The following is a 20,670-nucleotide window of genomic DNA, read 5'->3' as shown; positions in this document are numbered from 1 at the left end:
AACAAAATGCTTTTTTTTTTTTTGATGAAGTTAAGGGACGGGATGGGGTTCAGAACTCTTCTTCAGAATGTTTCAAAAGTTAAGTTTTAAAAAGGAAACTACAGGACATCTTTCAGGATAAGGATTGGGGTTTAGAGAATCTCTCACAGAAAGTATTGGAAATTGAAGTTCCAAAAACGATTTTGGATGATGTTATAGGGAGTGAATTCGGGACTCTTTTCGCGGAAATTTGTGGAGATTGTCCTTAAACCAAAGCTTAAGATAATCTTAGAGGATGTTAGGGGATCAGGTTCTCTAGCATGAGATGGAGATGGTGGTTGCTGTAGCCCCATAGCCCTTCTCCTGGATTTGCCATTGCACTCAAGGACTGACCCTACTCTAAAATAATGCTATTTTCCCCCCCTATGTATTATTTCAATTTTTCAACTATGCAATGATATGATAGGGATAATGTCGCGACCCCCTAAGAAATGCTTCACAACCCCCCTTGGTGGTCGATCCCACAAGTTGGGAACCCCTGTTCTAGAGTGTGGTGTAAAAAGTTTTGTCCAATGCTGAAACTTTTATTTGCACTAGAACTGAATCAGCACTTAATATTTTTTTATTGTAAAAAAATTCATGCTTTCAACTAGTCCAAACTAGTTCTTGAAAAACCTTATTTTACCCTTGAAAATTCCTTAAATACTCATTTTCAAAAAAAATCCAATTTTATGTACAAACCACAGGCATTGTTAAGGATGTACTTGAATGATTTTTCTATGTATATTTTGTATAGGTCGATGGAATGCTCAAGACGATGGCTCTGGTTACAAAGCTGCCCTTTTGTCAGGACCTCCAGGTGTTGGAAAGACGACAACTGCCCAGTTAGTCTGTAAAGTAGGTGAAATACATTTTAGTTTTTTATCAAAATCATAAATCAGACTTTTATGTTACGTGAGTATTGGGGTATTGTTGTTTTTTGAAATGATTAGATCAGTAGAGACAATTTTGAATAAAATACGGCTAACATGAGAAATTTGCTAATTTGATTTTATTTTTACGGAGGAATTGAGGAATTAGGTTTCACTCCACCCCCTCCCTCTTCCTTGGAAATTTTATTTTTCATTTGCTTTAATTTGTTTTCGTTTTCATAATTTTCTTTTTCTTATTAATACCCCCTCAAAAAATCAGACATGTATAGTTGGGGCAAACTTAACCTGGCAGTGTTGTAATGCTGTGATTGGGATCTGCATAGCCTTCAGAATGCTGTCAGGTTAGGTTTTCCCTAACTATAGATACATATTCCAAAGTATGAAACTAAATTTTTAACTATTACATTTTAGGAAACTGGATATGATTATTTTGAATTAAATGCATCTGACACAAGATCCAAGAAATATTTACAACAATCTGTTTCACAATTGCTTGGAAATCAAACGTTAGCAGATTGTTTCAAAGGTAAAGAATTAACTGCTTTTATAAGTATTTATAATATTTTTTGGTTCATATTTTGGTAAAATTCAACTATAAATTAATGTATGACACTATGCCTATATTATAAAAACATTATAATTAAAATATATATAATAATTTTATTATATATAAAATTTTAAAACTGTAATTGCATAATGCAATTATAGTTTTAAAATTTTAGCTCTTTATAAATTTTTCAACATATCATAGATTTCAAGGGCATTGCCAAGGATTTGGTGATATACATCTCCTGCTGAAACTTAGAAGCATTCCAATGATTTTTTTTATGGCTACTTCACTGACAGATTTGTACAAGTTTTTCCACTAAATTCAATCAACTCCTGGAATTTGTTACTGACAAAATTTCATTTAATAATTTAATATAATTCAGTTATCTCATATTAAGACTTTTTTTTTTTTTTTTTGCGCAATTTTGGCAATATGAAATGACAAAAGTCTCTTGATTTTTTAATTTGATTTTACTTTTTTTTTTTTTTTTTTTTTTTTTTTTTTTTTTTTTTTTTTTTTTTTTTTTTTTAAGATTTTGAAATTTAGCCTTCATTTTTGGATTTGCATAAGAAGTCAAATTTTATGTTCTTAAAACATGTAAAAACTTTACAGTTTAATGAGAAAATCTAAAGCACTTCCTTCCTGAAAGTTCTGCCCTTTGGTTCTGTGATAATTAATAGTAAAAATCTGAAGCATTATTACCAATGTTCCTTAACTAGTGTTATGTTACTATGACTAGTGTCATGCTACACTTTTCAGAACTGCCTGCTTGATTTGAAATGGAATGACTCTAATGAGCATTTTAGTTATTTCTCTAAGCTAACAAGTAAAACATAATGTAAATGTTTGAATGAAATATTTTGATCAAGAAATATTTAAAAAAATTTCATTTACCAATCGACCAAACAGCCAAGCCCAGAAAAATAGTAATGATAAACTGCAGCATTTTTCAAAAATACATATTGTAAATAAATATTAAGGCCTGAATATATTTGAAATATGCTACACATAATTTAAACTCAATCTATTGTACCCTTTTATCAGAAGGTCTTAACTTCTAATAAATTGGCAAATGTTATGTACATCAGCTAGTAATTAATCATTACCATATGTCAGTCGAGAAAACGCATGCCAATGTTTATTTAAAATGTAATGAAGGGAGGTGGGTTAATAGAATAATTTAGTTCCTGGTGACTTTTCAACTCAGATTTGTGTTGTGGTGGAAAAATCTGGAAATTTTGCAATGGATCAAAAAGTAAGTGAATCATGTACATTTTCCACAGGAATTTTTTTCTTGTTATGAATAAATAATCATTTTTAAAAATCTAAAATTCTTTGTCATAAATTTCTTTAGTCTATTCATCCTACTAACAACTGAGTTATAAAATTCAGGATTATTTCGTTGCTCTAGTTAGTACAGCAGCTCTTACTTTAACTGACCTCATAAAAACAAAGTACCTGGACAACCGAGCCTCGCTCGGCTTTAAAAGAATTATTTTTTGTCAACTCGTGTTTTTCTAAGGTTCGATACTTTTTTAAATATACTTGAAAAGCATCACGTTAACGAAATATTAAGGTTCTCGATGCTTCCGAGAAACGAGAGATATACATGTAAACACTTCATCAGCATTATAATCATTTCAGCTATAAGAAGCCAAAATAAAATAAGATGGCCAAGCAATAGTTTTGATTTAAAAACCAAACCTTATCTCGACTTACATAGTGCTTTTGAATTTCTTTTTAGCCAAGTGTGAGTGAAATGAGCCAAAGTGGCCAATATCAGCCAAGCCTGGCAACCCTAAGCAAGTATAAAATTTTAAAGCGAGAAGAGACAAATTTTCATTGTTATGGTTGCAAATCGTCTGCCTGATGCGTCAACTCACAGTTTACTTCAAGGCTTAACTCAATTTGACTTTATATTAAAAAACTGTTTTTTGTAAAAAATCGCATTTTTACAGAAAAAACACTGATGTAGATGAACTTAGAATGCAAAACTACAATTAAATCCAAAATTTCATCCAAATTGTTAGAGCCGTTTCTGAGATAAGAAATATATATATTCCCCCAAAATTGCTCGTTTAAAGATATAAGATGTTGCCCAATTATTTAATGCTGCTTTTTGTGAAGAATTGAAAAAAATAAAATTGTTAAAAAAAATAGTTTTGATGTACCTCTGTAACATTTTTTGTATAAAGATATTTGTAATGTATAAAGTATGAAAATCTCTTTACTGAAATGAGAGTGCAATAGAATATTTCCCTTGCACCCAAAAAATATCCTAAAGATGAAAACAATTTCTTTTTAATATCTGTTTTTATGAGCAGATGTATACAAATGTGTGTGAGAGTGCATTACAGTTTGTTTCAAAAAAGCTAATGTAATTTACTTTAGATTCATCTGCTGGGAAGGTATCTAGTAATCATGTCATTGTAATGGATGAAGTTGATGGCATGGCTGGAAATGAGGATCGAGGCGGAATGCGAGTAAGCAGCTTTCAAATCAATTTATTAGGCTTTGATCAAAATCGAATGCAATGTGCTACTTTTAGCCAGTTGAAGCATAAAAATAATGTTCACCATCCCATTTGATTTAATTTTTACGGTTAGTGCATTTTTATGAAAGTTAAGAAAGGTTCATCACAGAAGATAATTTTTTGTTCTAAAGCAGTTGGAAATGCAAATTTGGTCTCAAATTTGGTCAAAATGGCAAACTGATTAAAACCTGATCTTAAGTCATTGTCAGAGCTGCCGAGTCGAGAGTCGAAGGTTTAATGTTTCAAGAGTTGGAGTCGGTCATTTTTCCTCAAAGTCTGCAACTCTGCCAGTGACTTGCCGAGTCAGAGTCAGACTGGGACTGATTTTGGGTAAAGGAGTTGGGAGTCTCCTTTACTCAAAATCAAAGAGACCCTAAATATCTCCAAAGTCGGTCATTTGTCCTTCAACTCCGCAGTCCTAATTTTAGAGCACTTTCTTTTTAAATTTTCTGTTTTGCATGAATTCCTCTTTCCATTTTTGGCAATCTCATGCATGGTTTAAAAAGCCAAATCATAAATGACAGACCTTCAGTTTGTCAGGTTTTTTCGGCAACAATATAAACAATAAAAACTGTTGACATATTTCTGGAAAGTAGTAATGACTCAGTAATGCACTATTTCAAAAGAGAAAATGCTACTGTTCTGATTCAGAAAAAATGTGTTGAGTAGATATAATCTATGTTGCAAAACATGGAAATAGGATTTTTTAATTTTAAAAATAATATTGATTTTATGTTTGGATTTGCTACTCTATTTCTTTTGAATAGGTAATAAAATATTTTCAGAACCACCCGTCTTTCAGTTTCAGTCAAAATAAGGGAGTTTTTTTATTGTTTTTTATATAAAATTCAAGAATTGTTCTTAAACTGTATTACATACTCAGTGTTAACTAATAAATGATAATATGCTTATAATCTAATCAGTTGGCATTGCTTTATTAGCTTTTCTGCTGTCTGCCAAGTATTATATTCATTTGTGTAACTTGTAACCAAAAAAGAGTATTTTTTTTTCTTTGAAATATTTTTCATTTTTTTGCTGTGTGCAATAAAAACCAGTTGTTCATTAATTTCTCTCCCATTTCAGGAACTAATTGATTTTATTAAAGCCTCAAAAGTGCCAATCATTTGTATATGCAATGACAGAAATCATACAAAAATAAGATCGTTGAGTAACTATTGTTTTGATTTAAGATTTCAGAAGCCAAGAGTTGAGCAAATCAAAGTAAGTTTCTTATTTCTTTGGGTCTATGGTTACTTTCCAAAAGGAATTCAACTTTTAGGTTTCATCTTGTTTGCATCTAGTTGTTGAGAATAGCAGAAAGCTAAGATATTATTCCTATTTTTGAAGCAATGGTGAAACAAATGCAAAATCCAGGAAAATTAAGTGAATTTTTCAATCTTGGATTATTTGGATAATTATGGAAAATTGTTCATTGGCCAAGAATTTTTTTTAAAGTGTAAAACGAAAATGGTAATAAAAATCACTATGTACATGCAGTTATACCAGACAGCTCGGTTATCACATCATGAGACTGCAGTTTCGTTCTTATTAGAACTCCTCAGTCAGGAATAGTGGATAACCAAGCTGGAAGCAGATGTCATCTCATTAAAACTAACAGTGTCATCAAACTGATAGATAAAGTGAATTTATCTTGCCAGTGAGTATCCGCAGCATGGTGCGGTTCGACTTGTGAATTGAAGGCAAAGCATGGATATTTTGCAGTAAGTTACTGTCCCTAAGCCAGAAAGCTTTTGCAAGTGATAAGAAGAAAGACAAAAAAAAAAGGAGTTCTTTATGGAATTTTATAAAACTTTCTATTCTGTAATAACTCAAACTATTCCAAAAACAGTGTAGATTTTGCCACTTTCTCTGCTACTATGCTGATATATTATAATAGCGGTTCCCAACCTTTTCCCCCTTGGGTACTAGGCAATGAGTAACAAGCAAAAAAAAAAGTGTGCGCACACAACTACACATTGACAATAAAATTTGTGAGACTTTTTTTAGTTAGCTGCTGCATAATTTATAACAAGAATGAAAACATAATTGCAAAATATAGAATTACAAATATTGCTACATACTAAAATGATTGCTAAACAAATACACAAAAAAATAAACACAGTGATTATTCTATGTTGAGCTTCAATCAACTTTGAAAAAATTATGAAAATGGAATATTTGTGGAACAAAGATGCTCAAAATAAGTTTGGCTGAAATTTTTCTGACCCTAAGGTACATTTTTCTCTATTATTACTAAATCAGAAGTCAATTAAAGAATGATCTTTAAAATACCTTTCAGGGAATTCTCAGATTAACTAAATGAGCTTTTTTCTTACAGTAAAATGAGAAATATCTAGGTTTAAGTCTTCTTGAAAAGGACTACAAACCTAGCTGTTTGATGAAGATTTACTGCTTACATTAATCGTTTGATTGCTGAAGAATTTTCTTGTAATTATGCTTTAAGTGTGGTGTAAACTGTATATTGAGAAATAATAAAAGCGTCAATGTTCAATATATGCATTTACTCTAATTTTTACACAAAAGGTAATTTTTTACAAAACAAATATTGTTAAGCTCACTCACTTCAAAAGAAATTTTCTACACAAATTTCATAAATTCCTTATTTACATATACGCAAATTATGTTGCATGGTTAAACTCCGTTGATTTTTTTTTTTTTTTAACTGCGTAAACCTCCCGCTGACAAACTTTCACCCATGAAAATTTTCTAATCAAAATATTTTAGACGCTCGTATATGCTCCATGCAATGTTTTCATAAAGTCTATCAATCCTTCCGATCAAAAGCTTCTGAAGAAACAAAAGCTTTCAAATTCTTTCATCTGAGGACATTGTATTCATAGGTAGAGCTTTTTCAGCATGGCTTCAGGGCTATCACCTATCATTGTCAATGGAAGCGCAAAAACCGGCACTTTGCAATGACAGACTAAATTATTTAAATGTAACATATGTCTGGAAGTATGCAAATATATTCAAGCTAAGAGTATTGAATGTGTGAGAGACAAAATGAATAAAAAAGGAGCAAAATTTGCTTGAAACCACTTGAACATGAAACTTCATCAGAAACAGGCATGTTAAAACTCCACCATAACAATATTTTTTTCACAAACCAGTGGTTCACGAACCCCAAGGGGTTGGCGAACCACTGGTTGAGAACTGCTGTATTATAATTATAACGCTTCAAATAGTTGTTTTTTATTATTATTTTTTTTATTATTTTATAGATATATTTTTTTATTTTTTTTTTTACTGAATATACCTAGACAAATTAACTTTCCTTTAAACCCTTCAGGACAGACTTCTGATTTATAAAATAACCTCTCACTGGGGCAACCGAGAGCCAAGGTGGGCTCTTTGTCAAGTTGTAAAACTTAAGCTACTCCAATTCCGAGCTAGGCCCATAGTTTCCGACCATGCTGCCGTGGTCTCTCTCCAGCCAGGGGCGGCAAATAGGGGGGTCAAGAGGGGGCGGTTGCACCCCCAAATTTTTCACTGAGAAAAATAAAAAATGGGTAAATTCAATTTAGATATAGAAAATCATTTGCCTGCATTTTCAGAACAGAAAAAACTGATGGAGAATAATGGTTTGCCTTAACTAAAGAAGGAATTTCTTCATATGGATTAAATATTTCAAAATTGTGTAATCTATGTTATGATGGTGCATCTTGTATGAGATGCCCGTATAGTGTGGAGACTGCGCAATTTTTACACGTAAAATCCACGTCATTTTACATAAATTTAATGCTCATGATTAATGTTTAGCTAGTAAGGGTTTAGTAATTACCGGTACTGGAAACACATTTTAGCAACGCGATACATATGTATTATATGCTTTCATAGAAACGTTTTGTAAAGATATGCTATTTTTGAGAAACTTCCCACATCAAAAGTTACTTTCACATCAACAACAAATATATTTTGGGGCTCTTAACTTGACAATCTCAGTGTGACACAAATGGTATTCAAGAGTTAAACCTATAAAAACTCCCTGGAAGAATTACTGGAAAGCGACCTTCTCAAAGATAGAAAATATAATGTTATTTTAATATATGTGACTTTGTTTGAATTTTTGTTTATTTTATTTCCTGCGGAGCGTTTTCTGAACAATGCTACACTGAATCATAAAAATTTCAATCTCAATTATTGGATTGACAATTGAAACTCTTAGTAATTTTTGCACTAATGCATACTTGAACCAAGTGTGGAACTTTGTGTGACAAAACTTTCTATAACAATTTTTACTGTATGACAATGTAGAAGAGGTGACAAAACCCACATGAAGTTGTAGTCAAAATATTGAATTAATATTTTGAATAAAATAATCAACTCAGTTTTTCAAGAAATTGAGGCAGGATTTGATGAGATACATTTCTTTTCGGTCTTATGTAGGTTAGTCTGTTGGTTATAGAAACCGAAGAAGAAAATATTACCTTAGTACACTAGCGCAACCAGAAATTTCTTCTGAAGGGGGTTTTTTGATCAAAAATACCTTCTGGAGAGTTTTTTTTTTTTTGATGAAAAATATCTTTTGAAGGGTATTTTTTGATGAAAATCACCTTCTGAAGCGGAGCTTTTGATCAAAACAGCCCCTTCATATGCGTAAACTACTACATTAGAATTTGCGTTTACGTTAAAACCAATGGCTCTAGGGGTGTTTCCACCACCCCCCCCCCCTTCGCTGTGCCACTGCACTTATAAGAAAAATTCAGAGTATGAGGGAAGAGGAATTGTTTTGTGAATTACGACTATACTTTTCGATGACGCAAAATAAATACTAGCCCAATTTAGAAAGCTTTCTTGATTATTTGAAAAAGAGATATCTGAAGGAAGTGTGTTTTTTAACATAACTTTCTTGCTTCCATTGTTTTTTGTCTCTTTCAATCTGGTCAGTCATTTTAAAAATGACTTGTGTCTCAGGAGGTTACAGAAATACTTTCGAACCGCAATGTGGCAAGCGAGACCTTCATCTTTAGCTATCCTGGAAAAAAAGCAAAACACTGGATATTGATTAAATATAGTTACAAAATTTTCTGTTCTTCCTGACCCCAAGAATAGCAGACTAAAAACTACTATCGAGATATTTTGTGAGTACAAAATAAATTTAAAGCTCTGGTCGCAAAAAAATTTATAGTTCTTAACAAACCTAATTATTCTTAACATTAAAACCATTTTATTATTCCTTCCTGTTAACCAATATTTAATTTATACCGTACTGAGAAAATTCATGTTCAAGTAGCTCGACCCCCCAAACGAAATGCTGAAATGCCGCCCCTGTCTCCAGCCCTGCCTCCCACTGTAGTGTTTCACCCATGCATTGCTGGAAAATGAGCACAGCAGATGGTTGATGGATATATAGAACATTTTTTAAAACTCAATTGTTTAAGTAATATATAAATAAGGATCTTAGGAGCTACCAAAGGCTCCCTGAACATTTTTTTTTGGGGGGGGGGGAGGAATCTCGATTTACTGAATGTAATTACAAATTTTACCTAATGATAAAAACAACATGTTTGTGCATGCATTCCTGCATCTAATGAGAAGAGATCGTGAGCCTCATTGAAAAAAAGGTTTTAAAAAATAATTGCAATGTTGTAATATTGTCTCCTAGTTTTTGGAATTGTCAGTTAAAAGTGCCGAGTAAGAAAAATAATATTTAGAAGTTCATAGTGATCTGCCATTTGGTGCTTGTGGAAGTGTTAGCCTTGTAGTAGAGCCGGCACTGTGTTTCAGCTCATAGATTAGTCAGTGTTAACTTTCTGCTATTATTTTTTATTGAGGATAGTAAAATTTTCAAAACTTTGCTATTTACTTGATGTAGGTTTGGTTAATAATCAAAATGTGTATGTACTTACATGTATGGATATTTTAATTATATTTCTTCTAAAAAATTTCAGGCAGCTATGATGTCTATAGCATTCAAAGAAGGCATCAAAGTTCCACCTAATGCATTACAAGATGTAATTGTAGCTTCAAATCAAGATGTTCGGCAGGTTTGAACTTTTACTTTTTCTTTCTTTTTATATATATATATATATATTCATCAACCTCAAAATAAGCTAGATATTTCTTTTAACATCAATGTTTCTAGGTTCTTCATAATATGTCAATGTGGAGTGCAAAATCCAAAGGCCTCTCCCTTGAGCAAACTAAACAAGATATCGGTAGAGGTACTAAACATATAAAAATGGTAAGAACTGTTATTAACATATTTTACCTACTTCTTGAACTACATATTTGATGTAAGAAGTACGATTTCAACTTTCAAATATTTCAGTGTCAATCTTCGCTGTTTGTTTTAAAATATGCAGTCTTATGTTATATACACTTAAAACATGATAATTATGTTTTTAATTTGTAATGAACTTCAAGTCATATCAACAAATTTTTTATTTCAACTTTGTTTACAAAATCAATAAATTGATGACCACCTTTAAAAGTTTTTGATGGCAATCTCAACATAAACACTTTGTGTTCGTACACCTCAAATAAAGCCTTGAAAACTGTTTAAAAGTTTCATTTCAACCTCATAAAATGTTTCATTTTCAAGTGCTTGAAAAATGTCACAATGAATCTTTGGTCCTTGTACTTTCATTTATTTTAAAAAGGTACGTTGAAAAAATTTGTAAAGAAAGTTTTGCCTCAGTTTTACTAATTTTATTTCTATACTCTGGAAAGCCATCTATTTAAATTTTTTGAAGAGAAACCAGAGTCAAATTTAATGCATGAAATAAATTGATTTCTTCCACTTAACTGAATTTTCAGTTTACGACTCATTTAATGAAAATCTTAAGTTTGGAAACTTGCCAACATTGAGTTTGCACTTTGCCAGAATTTTCCATGTAGTATTTGAGATTCCAATATTTTTACATCTTGTAAATGTTTCAATGGTTTTAAAAACTGGCATATATTAAAACATATGCTTAAATTTGCTTATTTTATATTTTATTTAACTTATTTTTTTCATTTGGTTTATTTTATTTAATAATGAACCTCGACAAGGGGCCGCATTACTTGCCAAATCTGCAGCTTCAAATATTGGCACTCTCGAATCATATGTGATTAAAAACGTTGTATTATATGTCAAACTTTTGTGCACATAAGACTCAAAAATCAAGGTTTGTATGAAATAAAAAAAGAAATTAGAGAATATTTCATATTATTCCTGGCAGTGCAATCACAGAATAATTCAAAAAGAAATTCTGAAAACACTTCTGATTTCTTTTTTAAATTACCGGTTGTATTATACATTAGTCTTTCAATTTTTAAATACCACTCTTTTATTGTGATTTTATGTCTGTGTTAATCAATCTGATTTTTACTGCCTATGCTTAAAGATTGATTTTGTAGCTTTTATAGTTTGGGGGTGTATAAAGTTTTCTCTATGCTGAAACTTTTATATGAACTGGAACCAAATCAACAATTTTTATTTTATTATTGTAAAAAATTTCTGCTTTCTAATAATACTGGCTAGTCCTTGAAAAAAACTTATTTTTCCTTGGAAAGTCCTTAAATAGTCCTTGAAATTTTTCTTAATTTTGTGTATGAACCATTTGGTCATTCTTTTGAAAAACCAGTCATTCTTTTGTATAAATTTGTATATTACATCACCTTACAATAGGTTGTTAAATTTAGTCTCTAAATTAACCTTGTTTGTACTGTCACCTGGGCTTTAAATCTAAAAAATGTTACAAACCCTCCAATGTTGTTGCAACTGAGGTTGTCAGTTTCTGCATAATTTTGCACTTGAAAGATAAATTCCAAATCAGGTGCCTTTTAAGGATTGAATTTAATACTTCTTTACATAAATTCACAATGATTTGTAAAAGCAAAATGAAGGATTGTTACCTTTGTAGTGGTTTAAAAAAGTTTGTTTTATTACAGGGACCTTTTGATGTACTTCGAGATGTATTTTCCATTGGCAATAATCCTAAAGCAACTATCATGGATAAATCAGATCTCTTTTTCCATGATTATTCCATTGCTCCTCTTTTCGTTCAAGAAAATTATCTTTATGTAATGCCAAAAGCAGCAGAGTGAGTAGCAACTTTAGGTTTTCAATGAAATGTTTTATTACAAACTAATGTGGGATATAATTGCATTTTTTTCGTGTTCTTTAAAACAAAATGTTCATTTTTGAAATGTGGTTACCCCTTTTTTTTCAGCTAATCTTGACTGATATTTCTGTGAAATTAACAAAAAAAAAAAACAGTGATAACTAATTGTTAGACATTTATTTCCATGTTGGATGCTCATGTAGTTAATGTATGAGTAACATTCAATATTCATATCAGAGAAGTTATTAACAAAGATGTGTAGTTTTATTGCTATTCTATTTTAAGAAAGGATTTTTTTTTTAAATGTTTTCTACTCTAACTAGCCAAACCTGTGCAGAACATTTGTACTCTAATACCGTCTTTTTGGTGTTTTTTTTTTTTTGTCTGAGTTTTTATATTGTAATGTAACTATTGTAATTTTCTGTGGCAGCAAGAGTTTTGCTAATTTGCCCCAACAATGTACTGTAACTCTCCCGGAGTTTCTTATTGCCGCAAGAAAACATCATAACTGAAAGTCTCCCTTGGTCTTATTTCTTGAGTTGTGTTCTATGTTGTTCACTTCAATTTGCACATAGTCCGTAGTTGACAGATTATGGTTCAGTTGCCACATTTCTGGTAATAATTGTTTCATTTTGGCCAGATCAGCAAAGCCAAATTACATATATATATATTTATATATATATATTTGCTGCTGTTTGTTTCTTGTTTCCTGTAAAAGGCATTGCACTCCTGATGGTGTCGTCTGGAAGTGATACTCTGATCACTCCTTTATTGCACTGGGACAAATTCTCTGTATGAGTTCTTTACAGGCTGGTAAAGTAAGGGTTTCACCTATGTTATGCATTTTTCATTTTGGTATTTAATTTAAACTACTAACATTATAGATGACCTCTTAAACTCTATCGGAAACTTTTGGACAGATTTACTACCTTGTTCTTTCCATTTCTGTAATTTTGAAAATGCCGTGGCACACCAGTGCAAGCAGTGGGCTAAGACACACCAGTTGAGAAGCAGTTTTAAAATGATTTCAGTAATTCATTAATATTGAAAGTAGGCTAAGTCCTTTATGTAGAACTACAAAATATATTTATTGAAGCAAACCCAGAAATGTCTTGTAGCAACAAAAAATTAACTTGCCCCACTTTCATAATTAGCAATTTATATATGATTTGTGTTGTTACTTGAGCAAATGAGTGGCAGTTAACATTGCTTTTATAATACTTTTAGTTTCTTGATCATTTATATTTTCAGAGGAGACAAAAAGAAACATCTTAATTTGTTAAGTCAAGCAGCCGATAGCATTTGTATTGGAGATGTGATTGATCGTCAAATCAGAAACCAAAATAGTTGGGGATTATTACCCACTCAGGTAATTTCATTTTAGAAGGGATCCTTTGTTATAAAAATGACAGATATCCTTATTGTTATTAATTATTTTATTTTCCATCCAGGCAATATTTGCTAGCGTTGTTCCTGGGGATTTATTATGTGGAAATTTGAGGCAAATGATAAATTTCCCTGCTTGGCTTGGGAAAAATTCTAACCGTAATCATATGGATCGCGTGCTACAGGAACTACATGTTCACATGAGGATGAAGTAAGTATAAAAGTTATCAATATGTTTCCTTGATTTCTAACACTCTGATTATTAATGCAACACGTATTTTAATTTATGAGTTACTACATTATTCAAAACTACAAAATGTGAAAAATATGTGTATTAATATCAGTGTTGCTGCTCTTTGAGAACTGCAGAAATTTAGGAAATCCAAAAGTTATCTTTTAAAACAGTCAGTTGATTTTGATATTTCATCTGAAATCTGGAAACATCGGTGAATGTTTAACATTATAAACTAAGAGTTTAATCTTTGCCTCTACATTCAAAGTAGTATAAAAGTCATAATAAAAGTAGTATGTAGTAGTCTCATAGTATCAAACGTTGGCGATAGATATCAACTTAAAATTTTGAATTTCCACAAAAAGGTTTTCTCAATACACCCTAATCCATGTGTGGACAAACCGAGTAAACTACTCAACATTCATTCGGGTATGAGCAAAATGGAAATTTAGGCTGCTAATTGAAACGAATTTCACGATTACAATACTTCCTTTACTATGTTGTAAAAGGAAGTAAAAATGGTGTAGTGTTAAGGAAAACAAATGCTATAAGAAGCTAATTAGCTAAACAAGTTGTGTTCAAAAATGTTTCATTCACTTGGTTAATGCAGATGAGTTCCAACTGCATTATAACTAGGGACATTATCATAGGATTTTTGGGCAGCGAATAAGTACTACTGATTTTTAATATAGCTACGGTTAGCTCAACAGATTTTTAAATCTTCTAGGTCTTTCTCAACACATAAGCTGTGGTGAAACTGCTTATATTGGTCCTCATATTGTGACAAAGACCCATGTAAAATTGCGGCCGCTAATTTCTGAATATGTCTGCTTATGATATCTGCAGCATGGATGAAAGTCAACTTTTTTACTGTTTGTAATAACGTTATAATTCGATGGACCGACAAATTCAATGTAACTCCACCATAGTATTCTATCTGACAGTGATATTACGTATCAGAATTAGAGTGCCTAATGGGTCACTCTCACAGAAACAGTCATTTTCTTGTCCTTGTCATAATTTAAAAATGTTTTATGACTCATTCACATTTCTGGAGTTTAAATATTTTTCAGAACAAAGTTTACCAATACAATTAAAGTAAAGTTTTTATATTTTATTTTAAATATCTTTAATGTAAGTTTAAGGTACTCAAATTCCATTCCCACACTTGTCCCCACTGTTAGTCAAAAAAAATGCAAGACTTATTTGTAAATAAACAAGCCAAAAGTTCACATGTTTGGGTTTTTATTTCAAAATATTGAATACTTTCAGCCAAAAAATATCATTTAAAATTAAATTTTATTAAAAATTAGTTCACACAATTATTTTTAAGTTGGTCCCCATTCGGTAGGGTAATTTTCTCACAACTGTCTATTTTAATCCCAGCATCACATGGATTTTTTTTTTTAAGCCAAAAGAGTAGTAATTTACTGCTGGTAACCCACAAAAACATTTGCATCTTTAAGTTGTTGGAACTTTGTTCTTGGGATCTGTATAAAAGCATAAAACCAGATAAGGTATTTTGCACTTGTCACTCCCTCACATCTGTTTTTGATGTTAAATAAAATAAAGTAATGCACGAAAACTGCATAATCATTTGTTACTTCCTCGTTTGAGAATATTTGTATGCAAATAGATTCAAATATCAGTTAGACATTACTACTTCAACGTGTTTTAATGAATTTGTCATTCCCTCACTAGTGATGGAATGATGCTTAAGTGAGGGTCTAATGATAACTATTCAAAAAACTAGATAATCGCCCATCAAGGTATGACAGGTGAAAATTGCTTCTACATTTGAATAAAGCAATTGCCTGCTTGGTGATATTTTGATTGTTGAAATTTTAACCCTAACTCCAGTGGACCCTGAGCTACATAGATAATGTTAATTGTTAACCACTTAAAACAGTAAAACAGTTAAGTTACCTGATCCAGTTCAGCCTTGTTAAAATAAAGCATTTCCATGCAGGTCAAATATTGCTAAGAAATACTATCAAATTACAAATAACTTACTGAATTTTTGGTGCTCAACAATGAAATAATGCCGACTCAATAATGGCTCAATTTTCATGGTTGCTGACATGAGAGCGTTATTCAATTAGTAACTTTTTTATAATGCTCTTGCATACATCTATCTCTATAAAAGGTTTCATCTGATTCCATGCACTTTTAATTTTTCTAAACTTAATGATCTCTAACTGACTGCTTTTATGAGAATGACCCTTATGTTACAATTATGTTTTTTCACAGATTGCACTGTTACCGGTATACCTTATAAATTCTATGCCCTTTGAAGTTGGTTAAAATATACATAGACATCCCTGATTGCTAGATAAGAACATTTTCTTGTACAAGCTACAATCTCATTTCTATCTCATTATATTGTTTCATCTTGTTCTAAACTTTATAGTTTATTTTATATTAATGTTAATGTAACATTAAATACAAATGCTCAGTTCTTTTCTATCTCTTTTTAAGAATAACAGGAAATAAAACTGATGTCAATCTTGAATATTTACCGCTACTGAAGCGTGCTCTTACTAAGCCTCTGATAAACAGTGAACAAGAAGGCATACCTGATGTTTTAAAAACTATGGAATATTACCACCTCTTACGAGAAGATTTTGATTCTGTTATAGACTTGTCTTTGTGGCCTAATCAGATAGATCCTAGAAGCAAAATTAATACAAAGGTTAGTAAGCATAAACTCATCTAGCATAAAATTACTATTTATGATATATAATGTGAGCATAACTATTTATCATATATTTCTGCATAGTTTGAAATAATTCTGTTAACATCAATTTCTGTATGGTTAGTATCTGATGTTCTAACAGGGTCTGTTGACTTTCTGGATGTTTTCCTGTGAAATACTTTTGCCTCCCTTTGATTACTATTATGCATTCAGTATGTCTAACGACTATAGGAAAACTGAATCAATTATTTCAGAAAGGGCATAAGTCACACTTTTTTTCAAAATTGAGTTAGCTGTGGTTTTCCCATATTTGTATGTAGAGACACCAATTAGTGTAGCAGGGAAGTCAATCCTTGTACAAGGATTCTTAAAAAGCACTTTATTTAGGGATCACATTTTTCGTTTAGTGTAGAAAGGGCATAAGTCCCGGAATTATGCCCTTTGCACTAAACGTGAAGGAAGAAATAGTAAGACACAATGGCAAGATCATAGAAGAACTAGATTTTTTGGCGTAATGAAGTAAAAACAAATAACTCCTTTGATCTAGCATAATTTTGGTAATGGTAATTATGTCAGTTTGTTGGGTTAAGGAAAAGGTTCGAAATCACGGAATCCGAATGAAATTCGCTAATTTCTCCAGGGTTTTATTAACATTACTCTAAGAACTGTGGAAAAACTATATGCTTTCAGTGAGATATACTCTGGTCAAAATAAGAACGACACTGCAGGAGACTTTTTCTTAGAAATAACACTGAAGAAATTTAACAAGATTGCTGATGACTTTCCTCCGAGAGTAAATTTATTTGTCCTTTGCGACCGGGATTTTAAAACAATAATACGAATGTTAAACAAATATGACAGATTATTACCATGTAAAATCCAAACTCTTATAAGTGAAATTTTGAAATTACATCAAGATTCACCGTCACATCTGTTGAAAACAATAAATATAACTGCTAAAACAGGTGCCCTTCATTTTTTAAGAGGACTTATCTCCCAAATTGAGATTTTGGAAAAAGATTCTACTGGGCGACAAATGTTTTCAATTATCAACATTCATGATATTTTAATATTCGATAGAACATCAAAGGAACGGTTTCAGGCTCTTTTTTTATAGACGGTTTTCAAAAGAGTGTTGCAAGGTAACGGTTGTCAGCTCAACTACCTTTGCCAATATTGAGCATAAAGGGAAAATTTTCATATTGTTGGAAGAAATAACAAATATCAAGATGATTATTCAGTGCAATTTTGAACATAGTCATATGTACATCAAACTTGGTACACAAAACTAGACAAGAGAAGGATAGAAAAAAATATTTCCGTGGAGGATGTATTTGATGAATATGAATATTTTTATACACATGTGTAAAACTTTTGCTTTTTATCTCAGTTTGTTAGTTTTTGTATTTTTACACTTTCTTATTTCCCTTTCCTTTATTTTAGACTTTATTATTTCTCTAAAACAAGACCAGAGAAAGAGGAAAATACTCAATGTATTTTCTTAAGATTATAAATTTTTGAATATGGAATTCCCTAATTGTTTTGTCCCTTTGTTATATTATTTTTTATTATCATAAATCAGTTTGAAACAAATCTGTTTCACTTGACTCACATTTTCATCACGCTAAACTAGTCTGTCAGGATATTTATTGTAGAAAGAGCATAAGTCCAAACTAAAAAAAAAAAAAAATCAATTAATTTTAGTGATGAAATGAAACTTAATTTAAAGTAAGGTAGTGATCCTACTTGTGGCTAGATTAGTCATAAAAATTTTCGTTGGACTTCGTTCATTCATGAATGAAAAATCACTTTTTATTGATTTCTGAAAAGGTGCATTAGTTGGACATGCCCTTTTTGAAATAATTGATTCAATTATTAAGCATATGGCTATTAAACATAGGAAAAACATTAAGCATGTACGTCCATGTAGGCTATATTAGAACTACTAAGCATGTATATATAAACTCTTAGGGATATTTACTTGTCAGTATCATTCAGTCATTTTGTGAAATTATCTGCCTTGTTGAGCATCAGCAGTTCCGGTTTTAGCAACAGTAAACAAATAAAACATTATGCTGAGCTACAAAGTGGATTTAGAGCAAAAACTTTTACTTATTTCAGTATAAGCTACTAGATCAGACAAAATCTGCACCTGCAGTCCTAAAATGTTGTACAAGTTAAACACTATACATAAAATGGTTCCAGACTATAAACTTTTTCTGAAATTGCTGAATTGCACAAACACAATCATGAGTTCATTTAATCTGTTAAATGATATTTTATTTAGCAAGGCAGTTAAGACACATTGTTACTTATTTAACTATTTATGTATAATAAAAGGGTAATAGTTAATTGTTGCCTAACCTTAAATCCTTCTTACCTTTCTTTTATAAGTATTTATGAGGTCGGTATATCGATTAAAAAATTGATGAATATTACTATTAAAGTGTCTTAATTTAAAGAGAAAATAAATGTTTCAGGTTAAGAAAAAGTTCTGTATTATTTAGCTAACTATTTTGATGTTGATATATCTCTAAAAGATTGAATACTTTGTACTTAATTTTCACTGGGAAAACATTTGTCGCTCTGACAAAACAATTGTACAAGTTTTGCTGTACAAACTGTGACTGATTTCCTTGTGGAGCACATTTTTTCCTACCTTTAATTTATTTCAGGTAAAAGCTGCCTTTACTAGAACATATAATAAAGAATGTAGTAAAAATCCATATGCTGTCACTAATGTTAAAAAGAAAAAAGGATCAGCTGCGAATGCTGATGAAAATCTTGGAGAGGAAGAAAATGCTCTTGAGTCAGAAGAAGAGGAGGATGATAAGTTAGAAAATGATGCTATGATCAAAGTAAGCCTTTTAAAGTTCTTATCTGATGTAAGGCGTTGGAATTTTAATGTCTTGAACATTTCTTCTTTAAACTTATTCCGCATGTGTTATCTGTCATTGGTCGTTTTTGATTAGGTCTTGCAATTAAAATTAATTATAATTCAAGAAACATTTTGTAAAGCAAAGCTTTTAACAAACAATTGAATTATTTAAAAGTTCTGAAAAATATTTTTGTCATCAACTCTTTCGACTTTTTAATCAGTACTGTGTTACTTGTATTGAAGGTTTTTTTTTTTTTAGTTTATTTATTTTATCTGTACTGCTTAATTTTTCTTGGTAATTTGCTACTTTTTATACTGAGGTACTACCATAAATGTATCAACCATGTTTTATCGTAAGCATCTTTAAGAATAAAATTCAAATACAGACTCCACCTGAATTATTATTAACAGATGCTATGTAGGCAAAATATTTTTATTTTATATTTATAATTATATCTTACGATACTTCCACAAATTGGCAAATTTAATTCTAAAATTTGTCTTCATATCTTTTCTCTTTTTTCTTTAACATCTATTACAAACTATTGATATTGTTCCTGATTTATTTGGTATTTTCTATGGTGAAAAGTTTTTGAAAAATCAGCACTAATGAGGTGTAAAAGTATGAAGTACTCGTATATGGCAAAAAGATGTTTGTATAAATTAAACAACTATAACTCTAGTAATGTTAAAATTCTTCATGTGTTATTTTTAACTTTTTTTTTTTAATTTCAAACTTTATTGTTACAGTATCTGTTTTTAAGAGTAAATTTCAGCTTAGAACAATTTGTTATTCATGTGCATCTTAGTGCACGAAAGCACTGCAAATACAATTACACCCTAATAATACAAGAGCTGCTGATGTCATTAACTAGTATCAAAATATCATTGCAATTACATTTTTGTCAGAAGTAATTCATAAAATGGACATTAAGAGTTAAAGTGCTATTTGATTAAATGTAGTGCATTTTATTCATAGGTAAAGAAACCATCTAAGAAAGCAACTCAATCTCAAAGTGAGGCTTCCACCTCTAAAGAGAGAAAGAAAAACTCTTCTAAGAAAGGAAAAACTAAGTAGCTGTGTGATATTTAATGCCTTATTTTAAAGTTTTACAAATATAACTGTACCATAATTGTTATCATACTGTTTTACGAATAAAAATAAAAGTATTTTTTAGACAAAAACTTAGAGTATTTTTTTCACTATTATTCTAAAATGTTCTTATTGTTATTAAAGTTTCGTAATAAAATTATTGGAAGCTGACTTTAATTCTAAAAGCAGGAGGAGCATCCTGTTTTTCCACCACCAACTAAAGTCGACAATTCCCGAAAGAAATCATCGCAAAAGCCACTTTGTCTGTTGATCGATTTTTCGTCAGTATTAGTACCCCACGAAACGTCGTCAGCTAATTT

At 30.9% G+C, this 20,670-nt stretch overlaps 1 protein-coding gene across 5 annotated transcripts in view; it reads left to right on the top strand.

The window, feature by feature from the left end:
* Window positions 1-20,433, top strand: part of LOC129223376 (replication factor C subunit 1-like) — a 66,028-nt gene extending 45,595 nt beyond the window's left edge. For all 5 annotated transcript variants that reach the window (XM_054857977.1, XM_054857985.1, XM_054857967.1 and 2 more), the window contains 12 exons: window positions 776-876; window positions 1,323-1,437; window positions 3,853-3,944; window positions 5,078-5,215; window positions 9,907-10,002; window positions 10,101-10,199; window positions 11,894-12,045; window positions 13,318-13,435; window positions 13,518-13,663; window positions 16,163-16,376; window positions 19,055-19,237; window positions 20,237-20,433. In XM_054857977.1, coding sequence (XP_054713952.1) covers window positions 776-876; window positions 1,323-1,437; window positions 3,853-3,944; window positions 5,078-5,215; window positions 9,907-10,002; window positions 10,101-10,199; window positions 11,894-12,045; window positions 13,318-13,435; window positions 13,518-13,663; window positions 16,163-16,376; window positions 19,055-19,237; window positions 20,237-20,335 — 1,553 coding nt within the window. In that variant the 3' untranslated portion in view covers window positions 20,336-20,433. The remainder of the gene's footprint in view (window positions 1-775; window positions 877-1,322; window positions 1,438-3,852; window positions 3,945-5,077; window positions 5,216-9,906; window positions 10,003-10,100; window positions 10,200-11,893; window positions 12,046-13,317; window positions 13,436-13,517; window positions 13,664-16,162; window positions 16,377-19,054; window positions 19,238-20,236) is intronic.
* Window positions 20,434-20,670: the final 237 nt, after the last annotated feature.

This window comes from Uloborus diversus, chromosome 1 (genome assembly GCF_026930045.1).
Source record: "Uloborus diversus isolate 005 chromosome 1, Udiv.v.3.1, whole genome shotgun sequence".
In the NCBI taxonomy this organism is placed as follows: domain Eukaryota; kingdom Metazoa; phylum Arthropoda; class Arachnida; order Araneae; family Uloboridae; genus Uloborus; species Uloborus diversus.
Note: the sequence above shows the minus strand (reverse complement) of the source record. Positions and strands in the feature narration are given on the sequence as shown.